At 44.8% G+C, this 21528-nt stretch overlaps 2 protein-coding genes and 1 pseudogene across 3 annotated transcripts; 2 read left to right on the top strand and 1 right to left on the bottom strand.

Annotated features, from left to right (window-relative positions):
- The first annotated feature begins 2379 nt into the window (after positions 1 to 2379).
- LOC103718040 (transcription factor bHLH146-like) lies at positions 2380 to 3800 on the top strand. Its single transcript, XM_088716720.1, has 2 exons — positions 2380 to 2518; positions 2925 to 3800. Exon 2 carries the CDS (start codon positions 2939 to 2941, stop codon positions 3575 to 3577), a length of 639 nt encoding a protein of 212 aa, XP_088572846.1. The 5' UTR covers positions 2380 to 2518; positions 2925 to 2938; the 3' UTR covers positions 3578 to 3800.
- Positions 3801 to 13150: 9350 nt separating this feature from the next.
- LOC149768381 (uncharacterized) lies at positions 13151 to 14234 on the top strand. The gene is made up of 2 exons (XM_089928342.1): positions 13151 to 13993; positions 14127 to 14234. Exons 1-2 carry the CDS (start codon positions 13151 to 13153, stop codon positions 14232 to 14234), a joined length of 951 nt encoding a protein of 316 aa, XP_089784468.1.
- Positions 14235 to 14570: 336 nt separating this feature from the next.
- LOC103718055 (plasma membrane ATPase-like) lies at positions 14571 to 20315 on the bottom strand (annotated as a pseudogene). The gene is made up of 9 exons (XR_016398939.1): positions 20075 to 20315; positions 17802 to 17921; positions 17478 to 17714; positions 16658 to 17377; positions 16071 to 16193; positions 15903 to 15948; positions 15651 to 15811; positions 15201 to 15374; positions 14571 to 14885 (listed from the first exon to the last, which is right to left on the bottom strand). The product of XR_016398939.1 is annotated as a plasma membrane ATPase-like (transcript).
- Positions 20316 to 21528: the final 1213 nt, after the last annotated feature.

The raw sequence follows: 21528 nt of genomic DNA, 5'->3' as shown, positions 1-21528 counted from the left end.
AAAAATGTCACCAACTTTATTATTAGAAGATGGGAATATTAGGTCTAACCTGAGCTTTGCTGTTTTGTAGGCCTGGAGTAGCCTTTCGTACTCTTGTTTCATTCATTATCTCAATGACTTACAACTCTCTCTCTCTCTCTCTCTCTCTCTCTCTCTCTCTCTCTCTCTCTCTCTTTCACTGAAGGAAAAAAAAAAGCTCAAACTCTCAGTTGAGTCAATGATGCCTCGTGAAGGCTACAGAATTCGATCTCCTCAATGAGAAATTCAACCGAGACAGAAGCAGCTTCTACTAAAAACGGTAATTCTATTTCTAGCAACAAATTCTCTTCTCGGGTTCTCCTGAGATTGCAGCAAATCACATTCCAAATACCCAAGGGCTGCTAAAGTAGGTTCAAACATGGACATTTAACATATTCAAAGAGACTTTAGCATTCCTGCTATTTGGCTAGCAGATTTGAATAGATGAAAGAGCCTTCTTCAAGAACAATTCAGTGATACGGTCTGATTCTTGGACCAAAAATTTGCATTAATGATATCATTCCATTAGCACAACCATCCGTTGGACCTCTGCTATCCTTCCATTAGTGATTCTATGGACTTCTATTGCTTGGTGCCGTTTTGCTAAAAAGTTAAAAAAGAAGAAAGAAAGGGAAAAAAGAAGATGTTGTGGCCCTCTATTATTTCATGTCCAATGAGAGAATGCATTGATTAGGTCTCAAGATCATCAAAAAGAAAAGAGTATTTCTCAATATCAGCAACAGTCCAGTTAAGCTGAGAGTTAGCACATGATTATTTTCCTAATTTCATCACAAGAAAAGAGAGTAAGCTCAAATGGAGCAATTTTGGCTGTCACAGCTGATTTTGTCCATCTTATATCAGTGACAGTGCTCACTATATTGGATATTATATTGTTAAAAAAAAAAGACAGGAAAAGCAAGAGGAAGAATTAAGGATCGTTGAAGTTTAACAGCTGGAACATTTGCTTCCATATTTTATTATTATAGCATTTTAAAAGAATGACATTCTGTGGAAATTCCTTCAAAAAAAGTAGGCATACTGTGGGATTTTTTTTTTTTTTTTTTTTTTTGAAGGAAATCATGTACATAAAACTTTCTCAACAACCATTTCAGTGGTTAGTGTGGATTTGTCGTGGTTTAACAACCACATAACTCCGTGCCTGATATCCAAAGAGGACGAACAGTATCATTTGGTCCCTCCTCGAGGTGGGGGAGAGAGATGGAATCGAAAGCTCCCGGACTTTCCTTAGAACACAGCATGACAGGGATTACCATGTGGTTTCCGATGAGAGGTTTGCACGCAAGAGTTTGGTAGTTAAAGACAACCACTGCTCTCATTGTCCTCTTGATAACTCCTGGACTAGAGTTCTCACGTGGATGGCAGGTCCCCCTCCAAGTAAACCTACAAACTTGCCATCAATCATTGGGCCTAGGTGTCTTCTTAGGTGACCACGTCGACACCGACGACACCTCATCTCTCCCTTGTCTTGTGGTGCATGGGGTTGGCACACCACTCCCATCAATCTTGTCATTAGAAACCCCACCTCATATTAAACAAAGGATTGTGTGGACCTTCTCCCCGGCATTTGGGCTGAGTGCATCCCATGACCTTGGAGGGACCCTTTCGAAGAGTCGAGGCCAAACCAAAAAAGAAAAAAGAAAAAAAGATGCATGTATATCCAATGCCCCATCCAACACCATTCAGAAGCACCATTTTAATCCAAAGTATTTGGTCGCATGCCTAGCTCCAACCCGGTTATATTTTCTAACTCTTTTTTATTCATATTTTCTTATATTGATCATTTCATTTCATGTAAGAACAAATAGTAGCAGATTGAAAGTGGTAACGTTGGAAAGGTATTGGGAGGAGAGGTGTCTAGCTAGAGAAGAAGCTAAAAGAGAAGAGAAGAGAAGAGAAGAGAAAGGTCATTGCCATAACCATCAGAAGAGAGAGTACTTTGGGGGCTGGATTCATGTGGTGGCATTTATAGAGGGTTCGGTGTCTTCTTCTTCTACGAGCACATGGGATGGGGGCTGTCCTTTTAGGTAGGTTGCGAAGAGCAAAGGGTGAACGTGCCGCCATGTGCTCCACCAGAACGCACCTTATATACTTCCATTCCCCCTTAGAGCTTCTGCTTAAAAGTCATTAATTCGAAGTTCTTTAGTTATCAAATCCTTTAGAAACTCACTCACTCTAGGACCTAGTTATTGGGTACGTTTATTTCCTTCAGGACTGTATATGATCTTTTCTTTTTTCTTACTTTCCGAATTAAGACTTCGGTTATTCCAAATATTTCCCTCTCCAACTTTCAATCATTTTTGTTTGTGGGCTGGCCTCCACATGCGAAGGACTGCTTGGGATGGATGAGCCTCGGCGCTTTAATGAGACAGCGGTAGGAGAAAGTTTTGGCTCTTCTGCCCTTCCAACCCTCCCTAAGTGCTTAAATGGAGGTCGCACAGCTCAATCCTCGACCATACTGAAGCTCTTAGGGCTTGGCAAGGTAACAAATAGCTTTCTCCTCCTACTTCCTGGCCACCTTCTTTATTATCTGTGTCTATCCTCAATCTCTATTCTCTGTAACATATTCTTAGTTCTTCCACTTTCCTTGTCATCAGCATTGTTTCTTCTCTCCTCCATTGCTATAAGAATTAAGTCCTCCTCTATTCAATGCATTACTGCTGCTGCAATCGTTGTTTCAAACTGATTCTTTAATCAAAAGAAAAGGAAAAAAGAAAAGCATGTTTCAACTGATTCATTAATTTAATATCACTGATATCTTGCTACAATCCTGCTGGTTAATTTTCATGGCGGTCGATGTCGTGTCTTTTGTTGTAGTTAGTTATATAAGTAGCAAGTAGTAGTGTCTATTCTTGTGATTTGCATAGTTGCCATCTTCTTCAATGCAGTTCTCCTTTCTTCGATGGAGAAGCAGCAAAGAAATAAGCAAAGACGGGCGTATTCGGTCAAACCAAATGCCTTATCATGTGCAAACTTCTCGCAGAAGTACATCAGTTATCTCTTGCCAGCTCTTCTAAATGTCACCAGCATTGGCTCCTCAGGCAGAAACAAAGATAATAACATCAAGAAGACCATCAGATATGAAGTAGACATGGCACTAGCACTGTCGACTGGTGAGTTCAGATGGAGCCGTGCCTTAAGACGCAAACTCGAGCAAGGCATGGACCCAAGAAAACTTCATAACACTGCCACACTCGGAACAACCACCAATAGTACTTTTAATATTGAAATGCTTGGCCAATTCTTGGCATGCCCAGGAATTCCTAGGTCTGTCGATAATGCTGAGAACCAGATGAACTTAAAACCAAATTCTAAACTAAATGAAGCAAGCAGGTTGAGAACAATCGGCCAGCGGCAAGGTGCTCGGAGAGAGGAAATCAGAAGGGAAGAGGAGATTGATGACCACATGAAGATACTGAGATTGCTTTTACCTGGTGGGAATGAGATGGGGTTAAGTGAATTGCTCTCTGAGGTGGAGAGTTACGTGGTATGTCTGCAGTTGCAGGTGAATATTCTTAGGACTCTTGTTGGTCCACACTAAAATATTAGTACTCGTGGCCTTGGTCTCATCAAGGACTATTTCATGTTAAAAAGCAAAGTTATATACTTTATTCATGTTTATATTGTGAGCATGTGAGAGAGTAAATAGAATGTGAGAGATAGGTGGAGACTATTATTGCAACTGAGTAGGCTTTCGTTGGCAAGCTACATTCAACTATGTACGTACTCAAGTTTGTTTTAGTAATGATGGTGCAGCTTTGTAAGTAATGTGTTATACCATTCTCTCCTCTCAAAAAAAAAGAAAAAAGAATTGTGATATCATTTCCAACTTATAATAATGGTGGACATGATATTAGGAGTTTTCTTCTTTCTGCACTGTGAATGATATAGAGTATGCCTCGCAGATGCTATGCTTTGCAAATAAGAATATGAAACAAACTATAGAAGGTAACATGCATTTATCTACAACAGGCCATTTGATTAATATGATGCATCACTTGACTGCCCAAATTCCATTGACTGTCTTATCGGCATGGTTTCACAGTAAAGTCCTTCAAGAATCAACATGTCTGAGTTAGACAGCTCGACCACAGTAGAGTAAGTTTATGCTGAAATTGAATTGATGGAGCTAAATAATTGTCCAACCACCTAATTCCCATTTCTCAAAAAAATTGAAAAAAAAAATAAAGGAGAAAACCAAGTCTGAAAAAATAAGGGAGTTGGTAACTTAATGCTTGGAGTGCTTTTAAGCAGATATGAGGGATTTTTTAAATACTTGGAAAGCTTTCTTTCCGGTAAAACAAAAGATAAATCTTATTTGAAAATAGACCAGTCAACCAAATAGTATATAGTCTAAAAAAATTCTAAATGTTATGCAAAATTTGTTCACTGTATTTCCTGCAGGTAAAGATTTCAGAAAATATGACTACAACCATAAAGTCACCGATGAAAGATGCATTGACTCAATGACCATACATAAGGTTATAACGATACAATATTTATGTTTCATAACTTTCTTCTAATGTTTCTTTAGCATGAATTATTTTTTGAGTTTTTTCTTAAGAAAAATATTAGCATGTGTTTTGTTTGATTATTTTTTATAATCTAGCAGACTAGATATCAAGAAAGGACAAAAATGATAATAGTAGCTACTTTAAGATTCATTGCTGCAACAATTTGCATATTTCTTAATCCAGAATAAAAAAAATCTAATTGCATTGATGCAGCTATCTGCATTGCAATAAACATAATTAGGTAATCTTTAGATCTAGCCCTTTTTTGAGGAAAAAATCTACCTATGTCTTAATGAACAGGATACTTGCTTTAAGTGCAGCAAAAATGTTCTAAGGAAACCAATCAAAAACTCAAAAGAAACATTTCCAGCCGTTGCTCCAAAATGCTACTTGCCTAACTGCTACTCAGATGTGAGATTAAGACACCAGTGTTTTGGGAAAAGTGGCAATATATGTAGATCAGACTTAAATCGATCCCTTGCTTCCCTATCTCACCTATTGCGACATATCTCTTCTTCTTCCAATAATATACCTATTCATATCTCTTCCTGTCATCTTCAATGTAAAGCTATTCGTGCACTTTTATCTTCCAGTGCATGCTACTTCATGTGCTTCCTTGTTGCAGAAATCATTTGCTCGGCACCGTTTCGATTCTGTTAAGCTGGTCCACATTCTTACAATGTTAATCTCTCCATCTAAAAATGATAAAATAGCCTCAAACTGATCCTCTTTTGTATAAGCCTACAATTAAGCAAATTTCCAGGCTTTCATTAATGCAAAACCAGATGCCTTTATGAGGTGATGAGACTAAGAGCACTACTGTATATAGTTTAAGTATTGAGGCAGGAGTAAGAGCATCATCAGACTTCAAACAGAATGGTTATTTGCAATCGATTCCAGATTTAAAAGGCCCTTCTCGGTCCTCTCCTCTTTGCTAGTTCTATGCATACAACTTTTCGATACGCCCTTTGATTTCTAGCATCATTGCAAACAACTCTCATTAATCAACTTATAATTCAGATATGTTTTTGGATCATTTTGTGCAAGACGCTTGGTTACCTTTTCTCATTGACTGTTATATCTAAAAAAAAGTTGAAGGGCATAGGAGCAAAATATCAGAGCTTGATATGAACTAGCTATCATATGGAAGAGTTGAAAAGGAGGGTAATCATTCTGAAGTTTTTCTTCTTCTTCTTCTTCTTCTTGAGGAATCGCTGGTCTGAAGAAAACGGTGCGAGCATTATTACTCAAGGAAGCATAATTCAGAACCAAAAGTGCCTCCATATGCCTCAAGCCTTGCCAGGAGAGCATCGGAGAAGGACATAACACAGTGGGAGCTAAATTGCTAAAAGCAGGGATATTTTTTTTTTCATTTTATTTTTTTAGGTGTTAAAACCATGGATGTTTAGAGAATGCAGGATGAGCTTGGCGTTTCTATTTGGAATAAACAGTTTTGACTGTCAAGCATTCAAAAACAAAAACCCAAGCATTGCTTAACTCACGTCAGATAACATCAACAATGGTACTCAAGGAGATGACTAAATAGAAGAGACTGCTGAAGCCCTTTGAGATTTAGCAACAGACTTGTGACTTTGCTCAAAAATTTATACCTATGATTCCATCCTGCTTTCGTTGCGATTCATGCTCTGATAAACCTAGAAATCTATACTATATCAGAAAGAGCAATAGCGTCCTTTAGGTCCGTCAAATTTTCAAATAGCCCCAAATTCCTCTCTTTCTGCCCTAATTAACGAACCCATTACCGCTCTATCTCCATCTCCCTCCCCCTCTCTAACAACCTAACACCACCAATATGTATCTTCATTTTATCCTTTTTAAATTTTTATGTTATTTTTTATTTATTATTATTTACTATTTTTTATTTTTTCTGAACATCGCAGCTACCTATATGCTAATTTGTCAAAACTGATAAAATATTTTAAAACCAAGGGGAGTTTATTGATGAACCTAGCATGACTTGTATGCTATCAACTTATGACTACTTCTTAGGGGCCAAGCAGAGAGAGAACACAGTTAAAAACCGCATATTGAGCTTATCTTATATAGTCAATTGAATCTGAACTTGAAAGAAAACAACAAGAATGAAACAGGCTTTTTCGTGCTATTTCAGTTTGACATGTAGGTCAACCGTTCCAATAAAGATTCATTAAAGATCACACGCAACTACATGGAGTTCATAAGAACAAGTGGACTTCAGTTCCCATAACATAATATGCAAAATTACTTGATTAGTTCCTAATAACAGCCATGAAGTACAATAGGTTAGTGCTGTTAATCTATAATCATGCGGAGCTTATGGAAGCCATTGACTGTTGCTACTTGGATCTGAGGAAAACTAATAACAGAGCATAAGAGTTCCCTATCCTTTGTCAAGCATTCCTTTGCATGCCATCATACTGTGTAGTTCTGTTGGGCGGTGTCAATATCAAGCCCTTTCATCTTGGCCATTGATTCCACATGGCCCTTAAGTGCGTGCAGCTCCCTCAGCCTGCAAATTATGATCAGAAGATGGCAAGATTCTGATTAGAACATAAAAAGGCTTTTGAAAGTAATTTTTTTTTTTTTTTGCTAAAACAGATATTTCATACATTTCGAGTATGGATATATCCAACAAAATCAGAAAACAACAAGTCATAGAGTGTTCTAGGCAACTCTCCCTGCCCGGCCCACAAGGTGCCTCCAGAGTGGCAGGCCACATATACAACCACCTAGTCCGTTGCTCCGTTGGCCTCTCTGAACACATGCTTAGCCTGAAAGGCCATTTCATCTCTCACCATCGCCCAAATGTCTCGAAGCAGGAGGTATCCCCCTTCAACACCGCAAGGACCCCCTTGACCCAGCTGATCACGGTGGCCAAGTCACCCTCCAATATAATCGAGCTAGCCTGTAGCACTCGTCGCGCATGACACAGGCCAGCCCAAACCAACTTTGACTCTGTTCCAAAACCAACGTGTCGAAGATTTGACAGCCACCACCCTGGAGTTCGGGCCCTGATGACAAATCTAGCACCTTCCCTCCTGCCTTTGTCCAAAATAGAACAATCAAATTTGATCTTGAGGAAACTCAAGGATAGGAGCTCCTAGATGAAAAATACCATACAAGGCCTTCCCTGAGCAGAATGGGGGCCCCAGGTGTTCCGATTTTGATAGTAATTTTAATTAAAAGAATTAAATCCATAAAAGACATGAGGGTCATTAAAGTCATGTCTCAGGCATCCTGAATGAGCCACACTAAATTGGAACCCACATCAGTATCCTCTTGATGCAAAGAGTTCTAGGAGATGATGAGTTAGGATACTTGCCGGTTCAAGTATTCAAGCATCCTTCAAAATGATATCGGAAAGTTATTTTCACAAACAAGATTTTTCTGAACATTATAGCATGTGCAGGAGAAACAGCCAAGTAATCCAACAAAAGCCATGTACCTTGCAGCCTCAGCGCATCTCCTAGCTTGCCAAGCAACTTCTGAAAGCTCCCTGTAGCTATTCCTGTCAGAGAAAAGGGTGCTTGTTTCTGGGGCTTGAAGTCCATGTTGAGTCCTTTGCAATGTGGCCCATTGGGCTTCTCTCGTGAAGGAGAGAGAGTGAGGAGAGAGAGTGAGTGACTTGGGAAGTGTGCCGAGGTGCGCCAAACTCGGTGCGGTGGGTGGGGCTTTTCCCCAAACACCTGGGAGGGGTGGACCATGGACGCTGGGGGGGGGGGGGGGGAAGGAAAAGGGAAGGGGACGGAGTCGGAGGGAACGAAGACTCCTAAGGGTGCTGGGAAGCGGCAGGGACCTGGGAGGGCGGGATCCTCGCGGTCCTGGTCGGAGGTGGCTAGGGGCTCGGCCCGGCCATCTATGTGGACCACCCACGAGATCTCGGCTGAGGCATTAGAGGAGGTCCAGCGGCGGTTCCCGAAGGTGCTGGAGTTGACGCCGGAGTGGGTGGACATGGAGAGGGAGGTCTGGAGCTCCACGGCGGTGATTGCGAGGAATCTGGGGCGACGTGTTCCGGCGGAGTGGGCAGCTCGGGAGGTGAAAGCGCGAGGGAAGTTGGAGTATGAGGTCGAAGCCTTCCCTATGGCCTCCGGGTACTTTGCTCTTCGGTTCCGAAGTGTGGAGGATAGGGAGGCGATGCTGCTGCGAGGTCCGTGGGTCATTGCCGGGCAGCTACTGGCGGTGGAGAGGTGGCAGCCAGACTTTGTTCCCGGGAGGATGGAGGTTAACAGGGTGTGGGTGTGGCTTCGCCTCCCTGGGCTGCCCCTCGAATACTGGCGCAAGGAGTCTATCTGGGAGATCGCTAATGAGGCCGGCGTTCCAATAGAAGTTGATGCTTTCACGGAGGACCGCCGGCGGATGGGGTATGCGAGGGTCAAGGTGGAGGTGAATGCTAGCTTACCGGTGCGGCCGGGGGTCTTTATCAGGGGGAAGGAAGGGAAGCTGTGGCAGTCCTTCACCTATGAGTCTCTACCGCCGGTTTGTTCCTATTGTGGTCGTCTCGGCCATGGAGGGAATGGGTGCCGAGCTACGACCCCGGAGTCGGCTACGGGCAACGGGGGGTCTGAGGCCAGTGAGACGGGAGGAGGAGTACCTGATCATGGCTCCGGCGGTCAGGCGGTACCAGTGGTGGACGGGACGCGGTGCCGTGTTTTTGGCCCATGGCTTGCCACGCACAGGGTGCCAGTGCCGGCGCGCGCGGGTGCTGGCCCGCCTCCGGCTCGTCAGTCTGCAGCGGCTGAGCCGAGTCCCTCCATCGTGATGTCGACCTCCCCGGAGTCGCCTGTGGACACCGATGGGTGGCAAAAGCCCACCAAAGTGGCCAGGCGGCGGTCGCCGGGGAAGGGGGTGGTGGGCGGTTCGGCGGCTAAGGAGACCGAGGCAACTCATGCCGGCGCGGGTGCCGACTCAACCCCAGTGCAGACTGGGAAGGAAGGTGAACCGGGCCGGGCGGAGTTAGGATGGGCTGGATCTTTTGGGCTAAGGCCAAGCCTGGCGGCCCAAGGCGGGACGGGCTTTGTGAAGTTGGACCAGGCTTCTGCGATCGGGCCTTCCCCGGGCCAGGGCCCAAGCCCGATGAAGCGGGCCAGGAGCCCGGCTCGAACGACCCGGAGCGTCGGGGCGGGTCGAGTGGCGAGCGAGCTGCATCTCATCCGATCGTCGTCCTCCTCCTCTCTTGAAAGCGGGACGACTCGCCGGAAGGGGGAAGGGAGGAGGCACTTCCGGAGTGCCTCCCTGCCACCGGTGAGACCCCCAGTGAGACCCCCCATACGACCGCTGCCGGCGGATGCAGCGGTTAGCGGAGCTGTGGCGGAGAAGGCTCCTCTGCCGAGCGGGACGCGAGCGATGGAGAGAGAACCCTCCCCGCGGCTGGCATCGGTCCAAGATGGCGGGTTGGCCCCGGCTGAGGAGCGGGGACCGGAAGGCGTCGTGATGGCCGGGAAGACGGCCGAGATCTTGGTTCGGTGTCCTGAGGTGAGTTTGGTTGGGGGTGATTTGGTTTCCCCTTCTAAACTGACAGGTAAGGGAGTGAAGAAGGTGGGTCTCCCTGAGGTGCCAAGTGGCTCCTCCCAAGGCTCCGGGCGGCTGTCTTCTCCCTCAGGCACCGTGGTTGGGCATCCGCTACCCTCTGGAACCGTGGTAAGGAGGGGTATGTCATCTGGTTCCGGACAGGGATCTTCTTCTCCGATCTTGGAGCATGGGAAGGTGGTGGATTTGCTGAGAGCTGCGATCCAGGGGGACGTTTTGGCATCAGGGGAAGGAGGGGTCTCTGTACCCACTGTGATCAGCCCGGCAGGTTTGGGCCAAAACCTCTCTTAATTGTTTTGAATGAAGATACTTTCTTGGAATTGTAGGGGGGCAGCCAAGCCGTCCTTTTTGTCGTCATTTAAGAGATTGGTTCAGCTTCATGGCCTGGATATCTGTTTTCTTTGTGAAACCCGAGTATCGGGAGATGGGTTGCGTCGGGTGCTGCGGCGATTGGCAGTTGATTGGGAAGTGTATGCTGTTGAGTCTCGAGGCTTGTCTGGGGGCATCCTAGTGTTATGGAGACGGGGGATAGTTTCTGTAGATATTATCTGCAATTGTACTCAGCAGGTGGTGTTGGTAATTTCGGAACCGCATAATCCTACCTGGGTTTTGTGCGGGGTGTATGCTAGCACTGACTACCGGACTAGGAGAGTACTTTGGGACGAGTTGACGTGTTTGTTGACTCAGGGAGTGCCGACCATGGTGGTAGGTGATTTTAACTGCATCTTAAGCCCCAGTGAGAAGAGAGGAGGTAGAGCCTATTCAGAGTCTGTGGACAGAAGGGAGTTTCGAGAGGTTTTGGAGAGAAATGGCCTGGTGGACCTCGGGTTTTCTGGATCTCGCTTCACCTGGTGCAACAATCAGCTTGGACATGCTAGAGTGTGGGAGCGGATTGATAGAGCACTTGCTTCCCCAGACTGGATTCAGCGATTTCCATCCTATCAGGTTAGTCATCTAGCCCGCATTGCATCTGATCATTGCCCTCTTTTGATCTCCACAGTGTCGGGGTCCACACATAGCAGCCCGTTTCGCTTCGAGAAGCTTTGGTTGTCATACCCCCAGTCTTGGGATGTGGTTAGGGAGGCTTGGGGTATGCCAGTGCGGGGTGACGCTATGCAGAGGGTGTCGCGTCGGCTGGAGCTTACCAAACAACGCCTTCGCCGATGGAACCGTGAGGTCGTCGGCAATGTCTTTCGGAGGTTAGAAGTGGTGGAGGCTCAGATATCGGAGTTTCAGGGGCGGGAGGATCGAGGAGAGGAGCTCACGGTGGAGGATATGGCGGGCTTACGGCGATCGCTAGCTACCCACCACTCTTTGCTTCGTCAGCAGGAGATCTTTTGGAGACAGAAATCTAGAGTACATTGGGTTAAGGATGGTGACCGAAATACCAGCTTCTTCCACCGGTCGACAGTCATTAGAAGGCAGAGGAACATGATTCGCTCCTTGCGGGTGGGGGCAGGACAGCGAGTTGAGGAGGATGCTGCAGTGAGACAGGTGCTAGTGGAGTTCTTTAGATCGAGATGGATGGAGGATGATGGATCATATGTTACAGGTCACCTCCCCAGGCCGAGGGCCTGCATTGGGGAGACAGAAAATGCAGCTTTGATCCGGCCCGTATCAGAGATGGAGGTGAAGGAGGCGCTATGGAGTCTTGCTGAGGATAAGGCCCCAGGGCCAGATGGGTTTCCACCTTTTTTCTTTCGGAGGTATTGGTACATCATTCAGAGGGGTGTGGTGGAGGCAGTACAGCTTTATTTTAGTCGGTCGGTGATGGCAGATGAGTGGAAGGCCACCTTTATAACATTGATACCGAAGCGGCTGGATGCTTCAGAGCCGAGTCATTATAGACCCATCAGTTTATGCACTACTTTGTACAAGGTGGTCGCGAGGATCTTAGTGGGGAGGATGAAGGATATTTTACCGAGGATCATTAGCCAGGAGCAGGGAGCTTTCGTGGGCGGGAGGAGTATTTCTGACAACATTCTGCTAGCTCAGGAGCTGATGGGGGACCTAGTGCGTGCCTCGAGGAGACGATGTTTGATGGCTGTGAAGTTGGACATGGAGCGTGCCTACGACCGGATACGGTGGGATTTTCTTCGGAGGGCGCTGGAGAGCTTTGGTTTCCACCAGATTTGGATTGACTGGATTTTGGGATGTGTGCAGAGGCCCAGTTTCTCTATTTTGATTAATGGCACGCCATCGCCGTTCTTTCGAGCTACTATGGGTCTGCGTCAGGGATGTCCACTATCCCTGTATCTTTTTATTATTTGCTCTGATGTACTCTCTCGTGCTTTGCATGCTGCTTGTGGGAATCGGGAGTTGGTCGCCTATAGTCCAGCTCCTGGCACCCCCATTTCTCACCTATTGTTTGCAGATGACTGCCTCTTGCTCACTCGGGCGAGAGGGACTGATGCGAGAGCCCTTCGGAGGGTCTTGATGGAGTACTGCGAGATGTCTGGGCAGAGAGTCAATCTCCAAAAATCTGCCATACACTTCAGTCCGAGCACGGAGCGGAGGGTGCGACGGGAGGTCAGGGCGATCCTAGGGATGCAGGAGGAGGAGGGGGCCCTGGTTTACCTGGGGGTCCCCCTTACAGGGAGGAGGCTGCGGGTGGCGGAGTGCTCTACCTTGGTGCAGAGGGTGCGGAGCAGACTCGAGGGTTGGAGAGCGTCCTCTCTCTCTATGATGGGCAGATTGACGCTGATCAGGTCAGTTCTATGCTCTATGCCTATTTATTTGATGGCACATACTGTTGTGCCGAAGACTGTACTGGAGGAGATTGAGAGGCTCATGAGGAGGTTCCTATGGGGCTCTGGTGGGGGAGGTCGCGGAGTACATTTGATGGCCTGGGAGAGGGTATGTTTGCCACTGCGGGAGGGAGGTTTAGGGGTGCAGTCACTCCAGGCGCGGCGCGAGGCTCTACTGGCACACGGGCTGTACAGGTTGTCTTGGAGCCACAGGGCTTTTGGAGCCAGATCATGTTAGCTAGATACGGTCGTGCGGGATTCACTGTACAGGCGGTAGGGGGCCGCAGAGTTTCCTTTATATGGCGAGAGATTGGGCGGCACTTGCCGATGGCTTTGGCTCATACTAGATGGTTGATCGGCGATGGACGGAGTATTGATGTGACTGAGGACTCATGGGTGGATGCGCTCCCATTGAGATTATGGCCGACGATGTTTAGTGGATCGGGGGCAGAGGGACTCCGGGTTTCTGACCTTCTCAGGCCGGGGGCGGCAGAGTGGGATGGTGACAGACTTGACCAGCTGTTTGGAGAGCATTTGGCAGAGCGGGTTCGGGCACTTCCCATTCCGGTGTCTGCAGGTCCGGATGTCAGGGTCTGGAGCACTACTTGCAGAGCGAGTGTCGGGGTTAGTGATGTTTCCCGAGTTATTCAGCGGGAGTCTGTGCTAGGCCTAGATTGTGGCTGGGTGTGGAGGTTTGGGCTACACCAGAGGGCTGCTCTTTTCCTCTGGAAGGTGGCTTGGGAGTGTTTGCCGACGTGTTCAGTGCTGAGCAGACGAGGAGTGGGCCTCTCTCCTCTATGTCCGGATTGTGGGGAGGACGAGTCGGTGGATCATGTCCTATTCCAGTGCGATCGGGCGCGGGATGCTTGGAGGCTGACTGGGATTCCGGAGGATGCGTGGAGTCGGAGGGACTGTTTTTTGGAGAGGGTCCAGCGATGGGCGAGCACCCCTCTGAGGCGCAGGATGGCTATTCAGGCAGCTTGTACAGCTTATCAGATATGGCTGGCCAGGAATGCCCGTGTTTTTGGCGAGGGTAGGCCTTCACCGCGTTTTGTGATGGAGCGGGCCAGTGCTCAGGCAGCAGAGATTATACATGTAGACTTAGCCCATAGACCTTTGATAGCTCGGGACACCTGGGGCCCCCATTCTGCTTCGGCAGCTTCACATAGGGTATTTTTTACCTGGGAGCCCCCACCCCCGAGTTTTCTCAAGGTCAATTTTGATGGCTCAGTCTTGGATGGAGGTAGGAGAGGAGGGGCTGGTTTTGTTATCAGGGGACCGAGCTCTGGTGTGGTGGTGGCAGGGGGCTGTCAGATTTTTGACACTTCAGTTCCTCGGGCAGAGCTGCGGGCAGCCTGGATGGGTATGTGCTATGTGCGGCGTGTGCTTCAGGCGACTTCTGTCCTGTTAGAGGGAGATTCTGCTACTGTGATCAGCTGGGTCCGAAAGGGCTCGTGCAGCTATGGGGGAGTTCACCCTCTGATCCATGATATTTGGGATATGGCGAGGGAGGTTAGTTTCCAGGCCATGCATGTATATCGCGAGGCCAATGGGGCGGCCGACTGGGTGGCGGCATATGTTGCGAGCCACTCAGGAAGCACCCTATGGTCAGGCGAGTGTGAGTTGCCCAGAGCTCTTCGGGGCCTTTTGTTTTCTGACTCTATTGGGTGTATTCGTACCCGTGTTGTATGAAATGCCCGTTTCATCAAAAAAAAAAAAAAAAAAAATGGCAGCCTGTCATCCATAATAAGAGAAACAAGTAAGAAAACCTTTATTTGAACTTTTGAGTTTTTTTTAAAAGAAAAAAACCTGATTCAAGATTGATTGGCATCATCAAGGTAAACAAAGGAACAGAATAAATATCACTACAATGGTATGCCTTCTTCTCCAAGACATGATCCCAAGCCCTTCCCCTGAGACTGTAGTGGACCGTGAATTTTAAGAAATCAAGGGGAATATAGAAGATCACACTGTGCAGCCAGATAACTCCAGCCCAGCCCCAACCAATACCCTTTATAAGTGCAAAACTCCAGTTGGCATAGACAGCAATAAGTGTTGCAACCTTCCAAAAATAAAAATGTCGGTCAAGCAATAGCTAAGAGGATGACTGGCATACAAGAAGTTACATATTACATGAACATGAATTGAACTTGAATACCACAATAATGATGCCTACCATTGCAGAGAGGTTACTTGGTATATATGAAGAATCTGCAGGTAAGTTTCTTTGAAAAGAATTGGTGCCTATATGTAACTACCATTAGTTAATTGTGGTGTTGATTCAATAGATAAATGATTCCCAAGATGGCTTAACTTCACAATGAACCATCAATTGATTATACGTTCAGAAGTGGAGGAATGCTTTGAGAAATTTTACCAGATGAGCAAGCAGAAAAGCAAAAACTAAGAGAAGTCCTGGTCGTTCCATAAGTGACCAACTTTGAGATCGGGTGACGAATTTGAGGGCTTGGCTCACAATGCTCACTTGCAGGTACAATGCAGACATCTTTCCATAGTGATTGTGATGAAGGGATCTTGCTTTGAATACACTCTACAGAAAGCAGTTGAATGTTCCATGAGGACGTGTTATATTAAAGATAGAACAAACTCGATAAGTGATATAATAATCAGTTACTTCTATTAATTACTTCCGGTTATTTCTAACTAACAAATACCATTGAGAAATGATTAATTAGATACATTTTCATAAAAAAAAACTTCAGAAAATTCCCCAAGACTAGAGGAAAATACCATAATGAATCAGACTTCTCAGATTTCCTTTTTCTACGATCCTAAAGTAGGACGAAGGGAGCTCAATGAAACTTACAGAAAAGAAGTCAGTACTGTTCCTGACCCAGAAGAAAATCACAGTCATCCCTGCAAGATACCTGCCTAAAACCAGACCAGTAGCAAAAAATTCTCCCAGCTTCCAACCGTCTGGCATTGGAGACGGTTTAATTCACTCCTCTGAGATGGTCATTATGGTACCTGGAAAAACCACTCAGTTCAGACTAGGGAAAGATACACATTCAATGACAAACTGCATCAGGTCAGCTAGGGGGGAAAATGGACACAGCACGTAGTTCTTCATCCTCTGGAAAATTGCTCGACATGTAAGAACAGCACTGATGATGACAGTGAGCCCAGGTTCAGTGAGGACAATATCAGAAGCACGTCTACCGAGTAAAACTTTCAATTATTACTTATAATTAAAAAGAAAAAACATGGATGAGAGAGAGCCACTTACTTCATCTGGAGCTCCTTTACTTGCTCGATGCCAGCTTCCATCAGCATCAATGTAGGTGAGAGCAGTTCGCTTGTCAACAGGATTGAAGGGAAGAAAATGCACTTCAGTAGTACCAGCTCTTGCCTATTTAATACATGCCAAGAACAACATTAACTATCCACATCAAATATGAGCTTCTCCACTTATGAGGTGTTGAATTCAAGCAAGCAATTCCAAGATATACCTCCTTTTTTTTTTTGGTAAAAGCGGTTACTCATTTCATATTGCTCTAACGTGAGTACAACCTGCTAAATCACGGGAAAGTAAAAGATGCAACAAAGGATAAACATCAGAAGCTGACGTCCAAGTAAAATCCCCGGAGTGCCGAGCAACAAAAGAGGCGACCCAGTCTGCAGCCCTGTTCGCCTCCCTGAACACATATCCTATCTGAACATCGCCAAACAGCAGCACCACCCTACGGATCTCCCGGATGAGGGGGTGACCATCCCCAAACCGGTCCGCCCCTCGGATCCAGTCGATAACCACAGATGAATCTCCCTCAAGGCAGACCCGCTCCGCACCAAGTACCTGCCGCACATAAGATATACCTCCTTTGGGTCAGCAAGCATCCCAACATTCTGGTTTTCTGTCCTTGATGCTCTTGCCGCTAATAAAATCACATGTTCCTTGTCAACACCTTTAGCAAACACCTCAATCAGGTTTTTGCCGATGCTCAGCGTGTTGAGGGTCAGTGTCCCTGTTTTATCACTGCAGAGCACGTCCATGTCAGCCATTTCCTTGATTGCAGTCATCCTTTTAGTGATGGCCTCTTGCTGGGAGAGCCTGCGAGACCCGATTGCCGTGGTCACAGACAAGACAGCGGGCATGGCTATGGGTATGCCACCAATCAGAAGGACCAAGATATTGTCTATGCCATCCCTGTACTTCCAGCGTTGCAGAGCATACATTACAATTGCCTCAACAACAATTCCAACTGCAATGGAGATGATGCAGAAATTTCCGATGGACCTAAGGACCTTCTGGAAATGGCGCTCCTGGTTGGTGCTATCCACTAGATGGGCAGACCTGCCAAAAAAGGTGTGGAGACTGGTGGCTATGACGACTGCCTCAATTTCACCCTGCTTGCAGGTGAAGCCAGAATAGACTAAATCCCCAGGATTCTTCATCACAAGAAGGCATTCTCCAGTGAATGCAGATTGATCGATTTTTAGTGGGTCACCCTCAAGGAAGCGCACATCGGAAGGAAGGATATCTCCAGGAACAAGAATCGCTGCATCCTCCTCGCTCCACTGGCCATCCCTAAGCACCTGCAGACATTGCCATAAGTAGTAACAAAAAAATTTTAAAAAAAAAGTTAAATTAAAAGATTCAAAATACTGTAAAGGTGTTCTTGCCATGTCTTGTAACCTTAGTTTCTGGAGCGAGATTAGCCATGAGAGCAGCCGCTGCATTGCCAGCATTGTTTTCTTCAATGAAACTAATGGTGGAGTTGATCAGGAGCAGCATGATGATTCCAATGAAGTCCTACCAATCAGGAGGTCTCCCAAAGCCATTTGCCAATGCAATGGCTGCTATTGCAGCTGCTTCCATGACCCATGAGAGGGGATTCCACATAAACCCCAAAAATTTGAGAATTTTAGATTCCTGTCATTAAAGAACCATATAACCATGCTTTCAATAAAGAGGCAAAGAAAGAACAAATGGACGAACAATATGATGAGCAATACTGACCTTTTTCTCCTCGAGCTTGTTTTTCCCAAAGAATTGGAGCTGGTTGGCTCCTTCCTGGGAGGATAGGCCTTCTTTGGTACATTTAAGATGCCGAAACACCTCCTCAATAGGAATCTGTACCTGAGGTCATGCCAGGAAAACCAACAGATTGAAAACAGAAATCTACTAGGATCTTGGAAACCATGACAAACATAATAAGTTTCACTATAATTAACGACATACAGAATATGCAATAGATTGAAAAAAAAATTAAAAAATAACAACAGTTCTCTACCTAAGAATACAGCCTACGTCTTCCTAAGAAGTGCAGAATATGTAGATTCATGAATAGTGTGTAGATTTTCAGTTACAAAACAAGCCCCCTTTTATTCCCATAGAACTACCCTTTTATTTTCTCCAAGAAAAGGAAAAAAGAAAAAAAGTCTAGTGTTTTAGTTCAACTACGGATAGCAATTTATGATCCAACCCGTCAAACCAATCCGCAAATGGCCTACTTTAAGCAGGTTCGAGTTTGGCATAAATGGATTTAGGTTATAAACAAGTCAATCAATATAGACCTGCTTGTAATTTTTTTATGGAAATAGGAGGTAGAAAATAGCTACCTCTTTTTTATTCGGAACGAAAGGTTACAAAAATATGCAAAGTGTGAGCAAAAGGAGCAGGAGATACATAATTCAGGGGATATAGATGACAACGATCAAAAGAAATGCAGAGAGGAAAGCCTCTAACAGTAGTCTGGATGAACCAAGGATGCTACTTTACTACAAAGTAGCTAATGAGACGTTTTGTCCTTTGAGGAGCAAAGTTGGCCCTAGCTGTGAAAAGAATTTAGTATCTTCTGGACTAGAGAGTAGATCAAGCCCTTCCTATTTAGAAAGGGTCGTGCATTTCTCTCTTGCCAAATCTCCCAGCAAACAGCAATGATTATTAAATGGGTCCAGTTCCGGTTTAGACCTTTCATTCGTTTTAACCCATTTAATAAATAGCTCGAGTCATCACCTTATCCATTTAACCTATTAAAGATATGTTTAACTTATTTAAAACCATCTCAACCTATTTATGTCTTGTTTAACCTAACCCACGTATCCTGTTTAACTCGTTTAAATTATTTTAATCGGTTAAAAACCCACATAACCTATTTAACCCATTTAATCTGATTCGATTTATTTAATAAATAGGTCATGTGGGTCCTATTTAATATATAGGTTGGATTTAAATCTGAATTTTTGATCTATTTAATAAACAAGTCAAGTTGGATTGACAAATTTTTGACCCAACCCGTTTTTAGTTCCAATTCACAAATATAAAAATAAAACAACCAAAATGTAAACAAGTAAATACTTAAAAAAGAAAAAGAAAACTTAATCGGAACAAAATGTTTTTCAATATATAAAAAGAGTTCCATCAAATCAAAAAATAAATTAGAAGCATCAAATGCACTTGTTCACATAGGTGAAGCTTCACACAATGGTAAGATTGCTCCATTGCAACCTGGCATTATAAGTTCGAAACATGAAAACAGCCACTCCCTGTATATCCAACCCTTCAAGATCATTCAATGGCACAAGCCACAAGGCAGACTTTTTTATCAAAAGAACTCTTTCACAACACAAAATCTTTGATTTTCCTTCTCTTTTCTTCTACTCATTTGTTGAAAAATCCCTTTAAATCAAGAGAAAAAACATCAAGCATATCTTGATAAGCAAGAAACCATAATAAACATTAGGGTTTTTTGCATGAAGACCCTCCTAAATATCGAATTTTGCATGAAAACTCTTCCAAAATTGATATTTGCATGTATACTCTCGTAAAACACTTGTTTTGCTATTCTACCTTTTATTATCTTTGTTTTTCATATATAACCACGCCATCTAATGCCGTTAAAAAATTAACGGTTTCAAATTAAAATGACTAAAATATCCTTAATGGTTAGATATGCAAAAAAAACATTTATAAGACGATCGCGATAGAGGACAAAAAAAGAATTTCAAAATTTTATTTTGTTTTTAATTAAAATAAATATAGTTTTTATTAACGGTGTTAGAAGAACAGTTATATCAGGAGCATTTGTGTAAAAATAATATTTTATGAGGGTACATAAATAAATATAAATTTTAAGAAGGTATATACGTAAATTTAAATTTTTAGAAGGGTATTCATGCAAAAAATCCCTAAACATTATATTCAAAGTCTTTATCTTTTTTTCTGAAAACTTCTACTTAAAAAAATAGAAAAAGCATGATTGATTGAGAAACAAAGTGGAAAAGCCTCACCAAATCAACCAACTCAGTTAGGATATCCTGCAAACCAGTCGCGTTGTTGCTAACCCCACTCATCTTTGCACAACGAAGGAGACAAAAGAACTCCCGAGAGACAAAATCCTGAAAAACCATAATGTCTAAGATAAATAAGAGAGGAAGATAGCAATAAGAAAAGAAAAGATTTAAAAGCAGCAGAAGTGAAACAAGTACTCCCACCTATCTCCTCTTAGGAGCGGCTCCCGGAATTCCTTCACGTGAATCCGTCTTCCAATATAACAACAGATAGCGTTTATGACTAGCCAATAGAAGATTACGAATTTTTTTTGAAAAAAAAATCTTTTTTTTTTTGTACAACGGCGCCTTACACACACAACGAATTGACACCTGGTTCTCCCAAAAAACCCTCCAGTATCATGAGCCGCAAAGAAGGCCACCCAATCGGCTGCATTGTTTGCCTTCCAATAGACATGGGTGGCTTCCAATAGACATGGGTGACTCAAAAAGAGCCACACTCTCTTATTAGTCTCAGTATGTCGTGGAGCAGCGACTACCGACTCGTATCTCTATGCCGACCTCGAAGCCACTCGATCACCATAGTCGGGTCTCTTTTAAGGTGAATGCAGGTTGCACTCAGAACATGCCTCGTATAGGAGAAGCCCTCCCATGAAACTCTAAGCTCAGCTCCAATGACAGAAGTGTCAAAGATCTGTAGTGGAGTGCCCCAACACTTTACGGCGCTGCTTGGATTGCTAAGAGTTTAAACTTTACTGGGATCAAGTTCCTCGTCACCTGCACCAGCATCCGCATCTGCTTCTCCATCAGTTTAATCCCGTTATGGATAGCTTCCCGCCTCCTCGTACTTTTCCTCTTTTTGCTGTGGTGTTCTGGTTGGATCGCCACTCTTTTCTTCTCCTTCGTTATTGTAAAGGAATTGCAGCTGAGGTCACCTGTGCGTCCCTGCGGGGCTCGGTCGGAGTCCATTGAGCACCTCTTTCTGAGGCGTCGTTTTATCAAACATTTGTGGTGCACCATTGAGCAACTCGTCGGAGTTCGTGGGACGCCAGGATGAGCGAGGCCTGGTGGACGATTGGAGGCGTTCCCTCTTCTTCTTTACAGGAGAAACGGCACAAGCGGCCAATCCGAGGATGCAGATGAAGCTCCGTGTATCGCTGGCCATGGCGGATTGAGGATGGGGAGATGGTATGACCCAGGGCTTCAGGTTTCTTTTGAGAAGAAGGGCTACGTTTTTATGTGGGCTTAAACTGCGGGTCTGTTGAGTCGGGCCCAATTGGGGGACTGATTCTAATCTGTTTACTTTTTTTTACTATTTTTTTTTCAAATCTTCCTCTCCCTCCTCTTCCCCTATTTTAAATTGTATTCCTTCACTTCAACATCTTAATGAATTGACGGGTGCTTGCTGCTTAGGCACCGGTTTGTTATGGGAAAAATAAAAAAGAGCAGAGTTT

This window comes from Phoenix dactylifera, chromosome 2, assembly GCF_051530095.1.
Source record: "Phoenix dactylifera cultivar Ajwa chromosome 2, Ajwa_hap1_PhDact_Kaust_v1.1, whole genome shotgun sequence".
Classification (NCBI taxonomy): domain Eukaryota; kingdom Viridiplantae; phylum Streptophyta; class Magnoliopsida; order Arecales; family Arecaceae; genus Phoenix; species Phoenix dactylifera.
Note: the sequence above shows the minus strand (reverse complement) of the source record. Positions and strands in the feature narration are given on the sequence as shown.

What these genes read in the sequence shown, in the direction of transcription:
- LOC103718040 (XM_088716720.1), top strand. Translation starts at nt 2,939, where the DNA reads ATGGAGAAGCAGCAAAGAAATAAGCAAAGACGGGCGTATTCGGTCAAA.
- LOC149768381 (XM_089928342.1), top strand. Translation starts at nt 13,151, where the DNA reads ATGGCTTTGGCTCATACTAGATGGTTGATCGGCGATGGACGGAGTATT. An exon ending in CTTCGGCAGCTTCACATAGG is followed by an intron (nt 13,994 to 14,126) that starts GTATTTTTTACC and finishes TGGTGGTGGCAG; the next exon opens with GGGGCTGTCAGATTTTTGAC.